General features: G+C 47.5%; 1 protein-coding gene across 1 annotated transcript; it reads left to right on the forward strand.

Moving 5' to 3' along the window:
* Window positions 1-3,582: 3,582 nt before the first annotated feature.
* CAMK1G (calcium/calmodulin dependent protein kinase IG) lies at window positions 3,583-14,814 on the forward strand. Its single transcript, XM_075174543.1, has 12 exons — window positions 3,583-3,675; window positions 6,519-6,647; window positions 7,178-7,252; window positions 8,029-8,167; window positions 8,276-8,399; window positions 8,893-8,968; window positions 9,544-9,656; window positions 10,709-10,787; window positions 11,208-11,295; window positions 12,074-12,498; window positions 13,021-13,151; window positions 14,179-14,814. Exons 1-11 carry the CDS (start codon window positions 3,584-3,586, stop codon window positions 13,112-13,114), a joined length of 1,434 nt encoding a protein of 477 aa, XP_075030644.1. The 5' UTR covers window position 3,583; the 3' UTR covers window positions 13,115-13,151; window positions 14,179-14,814.
* The last annotated feature ends 88 nt before the right edge of the window (window positions 14,815-14,902 follow it).

Here is a 14,902-nt window from a genome sequence, read left to right on the forward strand (position 1 = left end):
CATTTGAATCTCCAAAGGTCTTTACCTACGTTAATTAATGAGCATTTCCTTTTTATGATGCAATCTTAACACACTACTGTTCTTGCACTGTCAAAAGGTGAAAGGGCAAATGGGCAAACGCAAACCCTTCTCCAGATTAGGTGTTTAAAAGAATGTGGTTTTAAGGTGCATATTGGGTGTACCCTATCCGTGCATCCCACTGCTTGGCTGGAAGACATGCCCACCGAGCCAGGGGATGATGCACATGTGAACGGGGTGTCAGGATGGATCTGACAAACGGAGTATGTCAGGAGCGTGAGGGAAGCGCGCAGACGGACACGTCATATGGCAGGAAAACCTGCCAGTCCAAGCACAAAGTCTGTTTGCCCAACTTTCGTTATGATGTTTTCTATTCCTGAGGAAAGTGAAGCTTCTTCAACTAAGCAAGCAGATACATTAAATCCTATTTACCCATACACTGTGTACTAGCACCGAGAAAGGTCAGGCTGTTGTTGGGCCAGAGCCTAAATAAATAACAAAAAACGGACAACAAACATATCAAACGTTGTATTCACACAAACTGCTGCGAAGTGCAATATCTGGCTTAACCAAATTGAGAGACAACATAAAGATGAGTTCCCAGGAGCTGCACCAGGAAAACCACAGGTCCCATGATCCCGTAATCACGGCAGGACCGTGAGTCCTGCACCAAGCCCCTTTGCAAATACTTTCCCATGTATCAAAAGAGGAAAAAGTACTGAGAATAATATGATCCAGCGTGAGGAAGGAGGAAGGTGGGCAAGTATTCATCACCCGAGCACATTTGCAGCTTTACATTTACAGGCAGCTCAAACATTCCATTATTTTGCTCTCAAAATAGCAGCACTTACTCCCCTTCCTCGCAGAAAGGCGAGGGGAGGCAGGAAATGACTTGCTCGTGATGGCACAGAAAAACTGAGAAAGCAGGAAATCAAATACACGTGTAGGGAGTCAGAGCTATTCATCCAGCCTTTCCTCCAGATACCAGCAAAACCAAATGCCGTACACAGAGAGTGACAGAAGGAGAAAGTATAAGACGAACAGATGATTCACAGGAGACTAAAGAAAACATGATACTACCTTCCTTTAAAAGCAAAATCCATTTTAAAAAGAAACTTGTTGAATTCACAAGGAATTAAACATGAGAATACTAAGGGAATCAAGCTTAAGTGAGCAAACGTTGGGCAAATTTGACACTTGTGCTCGAATGGGCCAGATTCACAGCAGTGAGCGTACCTGGCCCCACTGTCGCCTCCCGCCGCGGGTGCACCGTCACCTCTGCCCGGCTGCCTGCGGCACGGCCCAGCCGCCCCAGGAGCGATTTCTCTGCGCCGCGCTCGGGCTGCCCCCAGAGAGCTTGTGCCAGCTGGGCTGCGCTTCAGCGCAGGGACGGAGACTAAAATACTGTTTGTCCCTGAGGCCAGGCTGACCTACTTTTTTTTTTTTTCCTTACTTCATATTCTTTGTTTGACAGTAGACTGGGAAAGAAACAGAGAGGTCATCTGAATTTTACCTGTCATTCAACATCACAGTGGCATCATGCATCTGATAGTTGGTTAAAGTGGATAGAACTCACCTTCTGCCAGCAGCTGGACGTCTCTGCTGAGAATTCTCTTTTTGTGACGTTCCAGTTCTGTAGCAATTTGGGATGGGCGGATGACTCCAAATGAAAACTTCATTTTGGGGCTCAAAATATTGGCAGAAAGGTTTCTACTAATTGATCAGCATTTTTGTGAAGAACTTTTGATCTTCGCCGATTCTAAACAGCAAGATATGGCTGGTTTTTATAAGGAGTTGTATTTCTAGGAGTTACACGTGCATCAGAATCCAGAAGGTAAATAAAGGTCAAGTGCACACTGGCCTCTGGTGATTTTATGGACTGAAGCCTTCAACTGTTTACAATTGAGTCAATTTTGTTTTCAATAATGTTAAATTAACCTTAAGAAAAATTGTGTCAAGGAGCTCAAAACCCTGAAACCATGCTAATTAAGGAGATAAACTAGGTTCAGGAGGAATTCAATATCTAAGCTGTCTGTCGTGAAACAAGATCTTTCAGCTTTTTCTCTCCTTTAATACTTCTGCCTTTTCTAAATGCTTATTTTTACCCAAAAGATTGTGCTTTGTCTTTCAAAGGCTCAGCTGTGTCTCACAGGCTTTGGGGCAGCCGTTCCTGCTCTCGAGAAGTGTGATGCTCCACATACCGAGGGGATGCTCCACATGCGCTGCTGTCAGCACCCAAGCCCCTGCTGCCTGGGGGCAGTTGCAGTGCATTTCTTTCCTATCCTGAGAGTGCGGACAAGGCGCTTCTTTTTAATATTTGTTTCTAGTCTCAGGGCTTCTTTCTCACCTTCCAGCATACTTTCAGTTCTGTAATGTTAGACCTGATCTTATTAAGGGTGCTTAGATGTTTGTATAACATTTCACACCTCCCAGACCTTGTGTCTAATCCTCCCACCGCTCCGGTGAGCTCCCCCCAGGCTGACAGCATTACTTTCTGTATCACAGCGGTGTTGCCCAGCCTGCGCTCTAAAGAGCTTAGCGGGGGGGGGGAAGGTGGGGGACTGGGACCTGACCAAGGTCAAGCCGCCCGGGAGCAGCAGCGCGTGTTTCAGATGCACGGATCAGCCGGGAGCCCCACGGATGCTTTTACCGACAGACCAGATTTCCTGCAGTTACATCCTCCAACGCCGATAACGCGGGCTCAGCCGCCGCCCCGCAGAGCAGGGGCGACTCCAGAAAGCTGCGTTTTCTGTGAGCTGCTCTCGCCACCCCCCGCACGCCGAGTGGGGGGCTGCAGGCAGGGACCGCTTGCTCCACGTCTGCAGCAGAGACGCACCATCAGGGCAGGGCACTAAAAGCTGGGCACCCCTTCGCCATCCCACCAGCCAGCACCGGGGCATCGCAGCCCTGCGAGAAAAAGGCAATGGGAAGGTTATGACTCAGAGCAAAAGCAATCTGTCAATTAACAAAAATTAAAGATGACAGCAGCACAAACTGTACAAGACAGATCAACAAAATGTTTTATATCAATTCCCCTCCCTGCAGTCACAAGCTCTTTAAACTATTTATTCTTTGAGCAATAAAGCAGCTCAACTATAATCCATCTCCAGCACTAGTTGTACCTAACTTTCAATTCATTAAGTCATGGATGCTTTAGTGAAAATTAGCAACCATTCAGCAGGGCTTTTTTAACCGCTAAATATGAAGTACAATATAAACATTTGTAATTGCCAACATGTGCTAAATGAGTATACTGACAAGAGAGCATTACCATATGGTCACCAGCTCCTACCCAGCTGATCTGGTATCATGCTGCACTGACAGCTGGAGCAGGACATAGTGGCAGGGACATGGTCAGCACAAACATTTGTGAGTGGCAAACGCAGCACAAAATTTCCTATGCTTGAAAAGTCTGACTCCTCTGACCAAGCAAACACCATTCACGGCATCCTGAATCCAGCTAGCTCCTGGTTAGTCCTGGTCTTCATGCGAGCGCCTGCCACACCAGTCACCTCTCCTCCTCCTCCTCCTCCTCACAGCGTTCCCTGCTTCCACTCTGGAGGAGATGGGTCGCAAGGAAGAGGACGACAGCAGCTCCTGGAAGAAACAGACGAGCAACATCCGAAAAACATTCATTTTCATGGAGGCCCTGGGATCGTAAGTACCGCAGCTGCTCCCCAGACAGAGCCACCTTCCCAGCCCAGGGCAGCGACCCCCTTCCTGGCACTGGCCAATGTCACAAGTAAACGGCTCCCTCCGAGACAGGCACCCGTCTCCAGCGAGGGGTGGGCGCCCCATCGCTGCTGCGCAGCTGCTGCTGGTGCTCTGAGTCGTGGCTCGCGCTTGCTGAGCAGCCCCAAAGCAGCTCCTTCCCACCCAGCCCCGCGGCACGGCTCTGGGTCAGCTCTGCCCTTTTCTCCTTTCCCTCTAAGCCTGCACGGCAGCTTAGTTAAGTTTTTGCTCTTTTCCTGCTGAGCACGCTGGTCTGCTGCCGCTGCAAGGTCAAGCAAGGTCAAGGGATGGCTCTGGGAGAGGCATTATAATAGTAAGTCGTATATTTAGCTCATAAACCCTGACTCAGTTGAGGGATGAAACAAGAACAAGGATGTTCAAGTCGTACGATACTTCTCTGTGAGTTAACAGCTTAATTTGCCTATTCATGTGAATGAGACAAGAAAACATTTCCAAGGCGGTGGAGAAGGAATTGAATTACCTCCACCAGTGAGTTCTGTCACAGCCAAGTTTTCTGCGACTTTAGAATCCATGGCAAAGCTCCCAAAAACCAGCTACTCCAGAGCTGGGCAACATTTTAAATTATCATGTTCCCAGTCAGCCTCAGAAATTAGTTAAATTATCCAGCAGCTTTCTCTAAAGGAATGAGGTTAGAAAAGCTTTGATCTCTCCTAGCCAACTTGTTGATTCATCATTTTTTAATAAGGGGCATAATTATTATAAACTGTTTGGGACAGATATATAGAACAGATGCCCCAGCATCTGATTTGTAGGTTGTTCATTTCCTACTATTACGTTAATAGGAAAATTTAACATTAGAAATTGGGATTTTTTCCACATGCACCGCTTACAGCTAGCCAAAGAATATAAATGAAGATCTGGGACCTAAAACTACCTGGAAACTTACTCTCACCTTCCCCCAGCATCCACAACTGTTGGATCAGGGACCTCAGTGAGGACGTCCCTGCCTATTCCCTGAGCGCTCTCAGGAACCTGAAAGGCATTTCCATGAAACAGCCTTCAGAGCTCAAATGGATAAAAGGAGAAAAATGTGTGAAACAAGGAAGAGTTCCCAACAGCACCTGCTTTTTGGGCCAGAAGAGAGAAGACCATTGCATATAATTTACTGAGTGAAACAAAGATTTGTTTGGGATGCCTTCCCAAAAACCTATGGGGTTTTTTTTTACCCTTGCTAGGAACCGGTCCCGGCACAGCCCAATTCCTCACAACCCCAGTGGTCTCGCACACTGTTTCAGCAGCACTCAGGGGCCCACTGGAGGAGGAGGAAAGCTGAGCCCAGCGAGGAGCTGCCTTAGGCTCCCGCTCGCCCCCCGCGCCATTGCCGGCTGCCACTCGCTAACAAAGACACAGGAGCAAAGCGCCGCGTGCCAGATGGGCACGGCCCCGTGCTCAGCCAGCCTATCTGCACAGTATCTGGACTCTTTGTTTAGCGGATTACAGGAGATACAGGTTTTCTGCCCTTGTTTATTGGGTTTGCTGCAATAGCATTCCAACCAAGGTGCTTCCACTGCGCTCACCTTCCTCGCTCTGCCCTCCAGCTCCCTGCAGCGCTTTGCAGACTCAGTGGCAAGTTCCATTTAACTGCCATCAATTAACCTGTTGCTCATTTGATGAGGATTATTGAGGACTGACCTAGCAAAGTATGCACTGTCACTATCCCGAGACACGTGTTTAGCTGCCTAAAACAAACCTTTAACAGGATTGCGAGCTTTAGGCATGTTATAAATACCCGCTCATCGCTGCACTGGGCTGAACCCATATCAGGAATGCACAAGACTCATTGTCACTTTGTCACTAAGGGTACACAGGTATTAGCAGTCTCTGCAGAAAGGAAAACACATTGGATGCTGAATAAAAGCATTAACTGAGGTTACTCAGTTGTTTTGCACTTTAGATATACCAAATGTTGATTGATATACCCAAACTGCAACATAATTGGGCTCTCCTCACTGCGATTCGGCTATCTCGGTCCTCAGGGCAATACTGACCAGGGAAAGTGAAGGACCACTTTAATACGGTGGGGGCTTTGAGGAGACACGACTTGCAATAAGCAGGAATTCGGCCCCGTTAGAGTGGAGGCTGTTGAGATCTTTCACCGGGGGTTGTTAACCCCAACGAGCAGCCGAGCTGCAGACTGCCGCACTAGCGAGGCGGTTATCGGTACAGCCCCTCGGCTGGGCTTGCGCTTAGCCTAGGAAAATCCCTCCAGTCCCAACGGATTCAAGTGCAAAGGTTCCTTGAAAGGCAGCGAGCTGCGAGACCATGGTCGGTGCCTCCTCCTGCACCCACCCCTGAGGCAGGTGCCGAAAGCCGCGTTTGCCACCTGCCTCCCCGAGGCGTGCTCGGAACCTGGCTCGGCTGAAGTGCACCCATAGCCTGGCGCACGCAGGAGTAAAACACCTGACTGACTTTACAGACAGCCCTGAAGAATGTGATTTAATTTCATTGCAGGGGTCTTTTTTGTCCATTACCTCAACACAGCTTCATGATGAACTATGCAAAAATAACCTTTTCTCTACAAACAGAAAAAATTGTGGGTTTTTTTCTACATATTACATAATCTTGCATTGAACATCCTAAGTTTGGGGCTGCTGGAGACGTAGTTCTAGCTTTACAATCAGCATCCACTTAGAGTTAAATTACTACCACACTGTTTTTTCTTGCTGTTTCCTCTTTCCCTCTGTAAGTATCCTTCCAGTTCACAGCAGCAGCATCTACTGAAATACAACTACTTCTCCTCTCTGCAGAGGTGCCTTTTCGGAAGTTTTCCTTGTGAAGCAAAGAAGCACTGGCAAGCTCTTTGCTCTGAAATGCATCAAGAAGTCTCCTCTCACAAGGGACAGCAGCTTGGAGAATGAAATAGCAGTGTTGAAAAAGTGAGTGAATATACACTGTAATGTGAACTAGAACAAATGACCTTTCCTAAGACATGTGGCTCTACAGTAAGAATAATATAAAGAAATAAGTATTTCTTTTTAAAGAATATATAAATATTACTATGAATTAGTAGATTAATAAAGTTTTTTCTCTCATTCCTCGGCTGGACTTGTAACCGCAAACAGCCGTACTGCCCCAGACCTGTGGAAGGAGATAGACGAAGCAAAGCACTACTCAGGGAAAGGAGAACCAGAGTTAATGCTTTTGCAGTCCAGGTAGCACACCTGATGCAGAGCAGGCAGCTGCTTAAAAACGAAGGGTCTGGTCCTCCGCTGTTGGTGCCTGCTGCTCCGAAGGGAGTTTGCAGTGGTGTCAACAATCCTCTGCCACGCAGGACGAGGGAGATCAGCCACAGAACAGCCCAGTGAACTTCCACTGGTAACTAAAGCAAGATGACTGTTGGGTTTGACACTTGAGAGGCCGCTTTGTCCTTGCCAGGTTTGTTTCTGACCCACATTTATCTTTGCAGAATAAAGCACGAAAACATCGTGACTTTAGAAGATATTTATGAGAGCACAACCCACTTCTACCTGGTCATGCAGCTGTAAGTATCAGCAGAGCCATTTCTTTGTGGGCCACAGAGGAAGAAGAGTGGCAGGACCAGAGTGATGCACCATATTCCAGCACCTACACACCAGAGTCCCTCACGTGTAAAAGCTGCATGCACAAGAGCCATTCAAACACCCCTCACTAAGAAGCGAGAGCCGTGTGGTTTGAACTAACCTGGACACTTCTCATGCTGTCTTGACCCATGCTCATTTTGGCAGCAAGTATCTAAACCAAGATTAGGATCTATTTATGCAAATTAATTCATCACAGTTTAGCAGGGTAGAGACAGAAGTATTTCTAATTAAAGCTGTACCATGCAGGCTTTCTAGAAATTAAAATGGGCAACGTGTCAGCTGCAGAGAAAGCAGCTCGCTGTGGGCATCAGCTCTCAGCACCCGGCTGCTACTGCTAACTTGCGAATTTAGCTAAAAGGAAGCAATCGCACAAAAACCTGTATCTCCTTGTGTAGCAGAGCCTGGAGGCAGTCCTGCCCATGGTGCTGGGTGCCTGTGGCTCATTCCTGCCGGGAGTTGCATCACAACCTTACCCAAAATCCCTAGGTTTACCAGTACCGCTTACTGGCACCCTGAAATTGCACCCAAGAGTGTCCATCAGCTTCTCAGCCTCATAAAAACTGCTGCCCAAGGAACAGTTCTGCTGTAGGCGGAGTTGTAAAAGGACCAGAAAGTTAGCTTGCCTAACACGAAAGCATGATTAGCTTTGTTTAATTTTCTTTTCAGTCTTTTTCTTTCTGAACTACCATTTGCACAGGGTATCTGGGGGAGAGCTGTTTGACCGAATTTTGGAACGAGGAGTTTACACTGAGAAAGATGCGAGTGTGGTGATCCACCAGGTCCTGACAGCAGTGAAGTACCTCCATGAAAACGGAATAGTTCACCGTGACTTGAAGGTGAGACCTGCCCCCCAGCAACAGCAGTGCCTCGGGGCTCTGCCCCATGACTTTCTGTTGTTCCTTTCCATTTTTCTACCACAAATTTCAACCACTCTACGTTCACAGCCTGAAAACCTTCTTTACCTTACTCCTGAAGAGAACTCCAAAATCATGATCACGGACTTCGGCTTGTCTAAAATGGAACAGAACGGCATCATGTCCACCGCCTGTGGGACTCCAGGCTATGTCGGTAAGCCAAGGATCAGGAATGGGCTTGTGCTGGTGGACTGTCTGGAAGAAAGGTTGTGCATGTACAGTACGTTGCCTAGCAGAAAGGAAAAAAAATACATAATTACGTTAACAACAACATGCTACTCACAGAAGCACCGTGTGAACCACATAAAGACTAGATTACAGATAAGCGTAGAGACTGCAAAATCCCAGAACGTTTAAAAGCACAAGAAAAGGATAAAAAATATTTCAGCATTAGTCATGTATTTATTGGCTTGATCCACAGCTTACTGGTTAAAACCACAGGCAAAAATTGTTAGTGATTCTTTCTATTCAATGGCATAAAATAGGTACAAAAAGCACAGACCAATCCAACTGGTAAATGGGGCTGTTACTGGCCGATTCTCCTGCGCTGACACCTCAGAGACCAAGTATACGAGAACTACTGCTTTTCCTAGCATTGAGTCATTTATTATTGCTTAGAATTTTCATTTGGTTTTGCTGTTCTGCAGCCCCCGAAGTCCTCGCCCAGAAACCGTACAGCAAAGCCGTAGACTGCTGGTCCATTGGAGTCATCACCTACATCCTGTGAGTAAGAGCAAACAGCATCCCACTTACTTTTCCATGAGTTTCCCAACTCCTCCATCGCTTCAGACACCTCTGCAGAGTGGCAGTGCAAGCGGAGGCGATACCGGAGCTCCCATTTTACTGCAGGAATATAGCAGCAGCGTATTCTTCCTTTACACGGATTCACTAGACCATAGAAATGAAAGGGATGTGGGGAATCAAGTACTGGACCAGAGATGAAAGGAATCACATTTTCTCTATTATGTGTCTCATCCTATGCTTTGTTATTTTTTTCCGGTTGCCTACAAATATCGTTCAATCTTCCTCGGTACTTTTTGTTTCATTTCCTCCTACACCATACAGCTATGTACCAGCTGTGGCTTTGTCCTTTCACTGCTGCAGTTAAGTTTTTAACTCTTTTCTGCAGCTTTACCAATACACTTAGATGTGAGGGACAGATGGGTGGAAGAGCAGCCGCCTCTGTTACTCACTCACTCGTGTTGCCCGTGCACGCCCAGCCTGGCCGGGCTGCGGAGGAGGCTGTGCAGACGTGGACGGCGGCGCTGAAGGACCGCTGGCTTTCTGCTCTGTTCCAGGCTGTGCGGGTATCCCCCTTTCTACGAAGAGACCGAATCCAAACTGTTTGAAAAGATTAAGGAAGGCTACTATGAGTTTGAGTCTCCGTTTTGGGACGACATCTCCGAGTCAGGTAAAGCTCCGGCACTGGGAGGCACCGCGCTCCCTCCCACAGGCTGCAATCCAGAGCCCTGCAACCCACGGGCACGAGCCGGCACCAGCCGAGCCCCCCCGCGCCCCCCGAACGCCCTTCGCTTGCCTGGGCAGGGACGGGAAAGGCTGAAGCGTTGAACTGAGTCACTCGCGCAGCAGCAAACCCCCAGGCATGGCAACTGATTGCAGAGGCTCCCGGCACCGCCGAAGCAGGGGTGATGATGCCAAAGCCGAGCTGCACGGGCAGAGCTTGGGGTACTTTGCATCCTGCCTGTAACGCAGCATCCTCGGCTGAAGCCTCTGCTAACGTAACCCTGATTTTCACAAACGACTAGTGAGCTCAGAGTGGGCTTAGGTTTCCCTTGGAAGAAGAGGAACTCCACGTTTTTTTCACCCTGTTTTTCTGGCTTTGTGGGGTTTTTTTTGTTTTCCCCTTTGCTTTTCTTCCCATCAGGTCACATTTCCTTACAGCAAAACAGCAAACTCTGTCAGCCACCGCTGCACCCTTCCACCAGACTAACCTGCTTGTGGAGTTCGCCTGCACAGTTTACTGAAGCCAGCATCTTAACAGCATGTTTTGAACATCAATCTTTTCTACATACAAACAAAACTAGCATGAGGTTTGTTAGGCCTTAATAACAAACACCACAATCCTCCCTGCAAAAAAAGAAAAAGGAAAAAAAAAAAAAAAGAAGGGAGGGATGTAACTGCTCTTCAGGGCAACTTCTAAATCTGCTCAGTTTGCACTGTCTTATGTGTTTTAGAGTTATTTTTTCATTGAATGATTCAACTCAAATTCACGTAATCTAAGCCTGAAGTTTGGTACGTCCCCAGTTAACATCGTTTCATCTGGAGCCCTTCATTACAAACATCTCCCTTTAATGGAGTAACAAAGCGGCACGAACACCTCCTTCCCGGGGCTGAGCTTTGCGATGTTTATCCACTAGTGTTTGCATTTCCTGTTAGGATCATATCTCGGAACAAGGAGAAAATAACCTTTTCTCTCTGCTTCTCCTCCTCTCCCACAAACAGCCAAGGATTTCATCAGACATTTACTGGAGAAAAACCCGAACACGAGGTTTACCTGCGAAGAAGCCCTGCGGCACCCATGGTGAGAGGACCGGGGCCCCGGCAGTAGCTGGTGGCCACGGGGATCTACCAGCCTCCGCGTCTCGCCCCACGCGCTCGGGGGTAGCTGAGCACAGGGGCGTCTCCCCAGCCCCCGTTATTAACGTCACCATCTGCCTCCCGTGGCCCTGGGTGTTTCTTTTTTGTGTGCAAAGAAAATGATGAATAATTAAAGATGCAATTTGTGCATATTTGCCTCCATAAACAGAGGCAATGAAGAACTCCCATCCTGAGCTTTTCCAAGCTTTGAAGTGTGTGTTTGTGTTACACTTTGTTGCTGTTTTTCCTTTGGGTTTAATTATTGCTGATTGAACGTACAAAGCAGTTAGTTGCCTCCAGAATGTGGAATGCCTTACAAATGCCATCTGCCTACGAGCCCATTTTCTTCTCTCCCCATCTGCAGGATTAATGGAAATACAGCCCTTCACCGTGACATATACCCATCTGTCAGCGCTCAGATTCAGAAAAACTTTGCAAAGAGCAAATGGAGGGTAAGTGGTCTGCTGGTGGGAGCCTAGAGCCATTTCACTAACAAATGCCAGTTGCTGCCATCTAGCAATAAGCAAGGCGTCAGCTGTGTGGGTAAGAACCCAAAAGCTGAGATCCTCCAAAGGCTGCCTGAAAATTGTATGCAGTTACTGTTTATAGTATGTTTGGACCAATATTCCCTGCTGCAATACATACCAGTAGCTTTACAACAAACATTGCGCTATAGCGGTCTCACCAAGAAAGTAAAGGGGAGGGGGAAGGATTATTGCCTTTATACTGAGAGTGAAATTGGTGCTCCATCAGCAGATCTTTACGGGAGCTTAATCCAGCCTTTCCTCCTTTCAGCCTTGAAGATAAATTGGTACTTCATTTATATCAAGAGTTTTAAGTAAGAATTTAGGCGGAGAGAGGAATGCCATAGGAACCACATGTACGATAGCATTCAAAATGCTTACAATTCAAAATTCAGCTCTAGTCTCTCCATTTCACACTGCAGGGTAATTTACAGCTGTTCCCCCTAATTTCCTCATGTAGAAGTGGTTGTAGTCTTCAAAAGCATCCGCAGTTTGCACTCAATGGAAACCGCGGTGTTTTCGCCAGGAACAAGCACATCCCACTTTCCACACGTTGTGCAAACAGACAGTCAGCGCGAACCAGCACAGCGCCGCCCGCCCTGCGCGCAGTCATTACCTAAGGGGGACACAGTCCCTTTGTCCCGCAGCACCCACCCAGCCTGGCTTCACTAGGTGCTCACCGTGGGGTTTTTGTCTTCTTCCCCAGCAAGCCTTCAACGCCGCAGCCGTTGTGCACCACATGAAGAAGCTCCACATGAACGGTCACGCAGCAGCTGAAAGCACCCTCCCCGTTATACAAGTCTCAGAGGCATCCAGACCCAACACACCCATGGTGGCCACCCGGCCAGCAACGCCAAACGAAGACAAGGACACGTCACTCCCTCTGGTCCCCAGCCAGGGTTGTCCAAACCCTCCCACTCAGCTGGAGCCAGACGCAGGAACAAGAGAGGAAAAGCAGCAAAGCCACTCGGAGAACGGACTGCTGCCAGCGGGCAGCAGCCTGGTCCTGCCAGATAACCATAGCCCGCCAACCAGAACTTGTGGCTGCAGTCCAGCCTGCGTGGGGCACGAGAAAACGAAGACATCCTTCTGCTCCGAGACGGTGCTTCTTAAAAAATCTGCAAAATCCCAGTAGGTATCCAAGTCATTAGCCATAATTTCCCACAAAGTATATGGGAATAACCATCTCTGGAGTTGTCTGGCACTTAAGGTGCCAGCCCCAGGTGGAGGTAGAAACAGGGAGGAATAAGGCCAGAAGGAAACGTTTTGACTGGCTGGATAGTGGTACCCAGCCAAATGTCTTCCATGCTCGTGGAGCATCAGGTGAGGCACATTGCCCAGGCTGCGTGGCAAAGCTTGCAGTGAGCTGAGGCAGCAGTGCTCAGCTGCCGCACTCCATTGACTTGAGCACATTTGCTTTCCAGAAACTGCAGCTGCCTGTGGTTAAAGCTGCTGATGCCAGTTGCTCAGCTGGTGCTGAGTGACTGGACCCTGCATTGCTGCGGTGTTGACTCGCACCCCGCTCTGCTTTGCTTTCAGCAGCTGATGTTCTTTATATTAAAAACACAATTTCAATTCACCTGCAGAATGATCGTAAATATTGCAATTTCTCTTTTTTCTTCTTTCTCTTCCGATTCTTCCATTTCCAACCAGTCATTTAAAATCAGAAGTTGTTGTTCCAATGAAAACCAGTAAACACTCTTCTCACTGTGGCACTGGGCAAACTGGAGTTTGTTTGATCATGTGATGAGGAGGCAGCCACTGGGCTCCCCACATTGTCAGCGGTAAGTGCTCCGCAATCCAATCACTAGCTGCTTTTAACTAATCCCATTATGGCATGAAAAAGGGAAAGGTACAAATAGCAAAGTGACTGGACATCAAATAAATTGACTCATAGGGTTTTTTTGCAGCAGAAAAAGCCTTAACTAAACCATCTTTCAAGGAAGAAATCATCTTGCTGCTTCCATTAAGGCTAGCCCAGTGACTCTGAATCCAACTTTTACAGTTACAACACGTTGCCCACGGAGCGTGTGAAAGGAAGCCAAGCATGGACCTGTCATATCAAACTCTACAATTATTCAAAGCTGCTCACTGGGAATCACACTGGAACCAAACAGCTTCATCAGCTGGGATTAGGGCTTTTCCGCTGGGTCTCAGCTGTGACCATGAGCAAAAGGCTGACAACAGGCTGCTGGTCCACAGCCAAGCGTAGGTGGGACATCTCCGCAGCCTGGAGGGCCATTCCCTTTCCCAGATTCAGTCCAAGGCAGGTCAGTTTAAGTTGCTTTGTTACCAGAGAGCAGAGCATGGAGATGTTCATTTTGTAGGTGAGCAGAGTACAATCATGAAGGTTTCATCCTGTTTGGCCGTAGCTTGGATTAATTCCGGACTAGCTGAATTGTCATCATTTGCACCACAGTATATATGAGCAGTAAGAAGTATTGCTATTAGATCCTGCAATAAAGAATGTTCCTCAAAGGTGAGCATATGCCAGCACAGTTCTCCACAAAACCTACATAGAGAGCTACACCCTATCATCTTCTATGACACATTCTACTGATGAGATTGTATGAGCAGAACTGTAATACACAAAGGATTAATAGAAGAGACAAGTGCAAGTAAGATCTACTCTAGGCTCCAAAAAGGTCCATTCCAATGATCAGTCATGTAATAACCCTTTATAAATAAGGCACACAAAGGGATCTAAGCTGTTCCTAACCCCCATGCTATTGCTTATTAACAGAGCACATTTTGAAGGTAGCAGTCTAGTGAAACAAAGTTCATCCTCAGTTGAAATTCTCTCTCTTGCAGAAACAGAAGGGCTGTTTTTTCTGCACTTCAAAGCCAGACATCAACAGTGCAAGCAAGAAAGGAGGCTGTGTCCCGCCAGGAGCAGGCGGGCAGCAGCGTCTCAGAGAGCAGCGACCAACTGGCGAGCAGCACGTTAGTCCCAGGAATCCATCAGTGCAGTGACCTCCGGGTGTTTCTGGATCGTTAAAGCTGGAAGAAGGCACTTTAGCAAGGGAAAGTCTGAGGCTACTGCTAGCATATTCAGTGTATATTATCCATACGACATCGCTCAATGCTATAAGCTTTTGTTTTCTGTACGCTGTTTAGTTGTCCAATGCATAATAAGTGCACTGCACAACATAAATCCTATAAACCAAAGCCATGCAGAGTTTTAACTCAGTGGCAGCTCAGTTCTTTTTACAATCTGCATCCTATCCACTCCTTGGATCTTGGTTAGTCCCAGGCTTCGGCACTCTGAAGTTCAGCATCAACCAGCTGCCCAGGCTGCACAGTTCTCACTTCAGCTACAAAAGGAGAGCCGACCTGCTAGCAACTTCCATACATCTGATAATAATCACAGCAAGGTCTAAAATCCCTCCTTCCAAGTCTGTAATTGCACAATAAATATTTGCTTAATAAAGCTGAGTTTTGTTTTGTAAAGTGCCTGTTGGTTATTCATAGAAATTTGATGTGGAAACGGTCTATTAAATCCCTTCTAAATCATTCCCCGTGCATCTGCAGACCT

Source organism: Calonectris borealis, chromosome 26, assembly GCF_964195595.1.
Source record: "Calonectris borealis chromosome 26, bCalBor7.hap1.2, whole genome shotgun sequence".
NCBI lineage: Eukaryota > Metazoa > Chordata > Aves > Procellariiformes > Procellariidae > Calonectris > Calonectris borealis.

Bases quoted from the DNA above. Each gene is read 5' to 3' on its own strand.
- CAMK1G (XM_075174543.1), top strand. From the start codon at position 3,584: ATGGGTCGCAAGGAAGAGGACGACAGCAGCTCCTGGAAGAAACAGACG. The intron at 9,657-10,708 runs GTAAAGCTCCGG...TCCCACAAACAG, and splicing joins GGACGACATCTCCGAGTCAG to CCAAGGATTTCATCAGACAT. The intron at 11,296-12,073 runs GTAAGTGGTCTG...CTTCTTCCCCAG, and splicing joins TTGCAAAGAGCAAATGGAGG to CAAGCCTTCAACGCCGCAGC.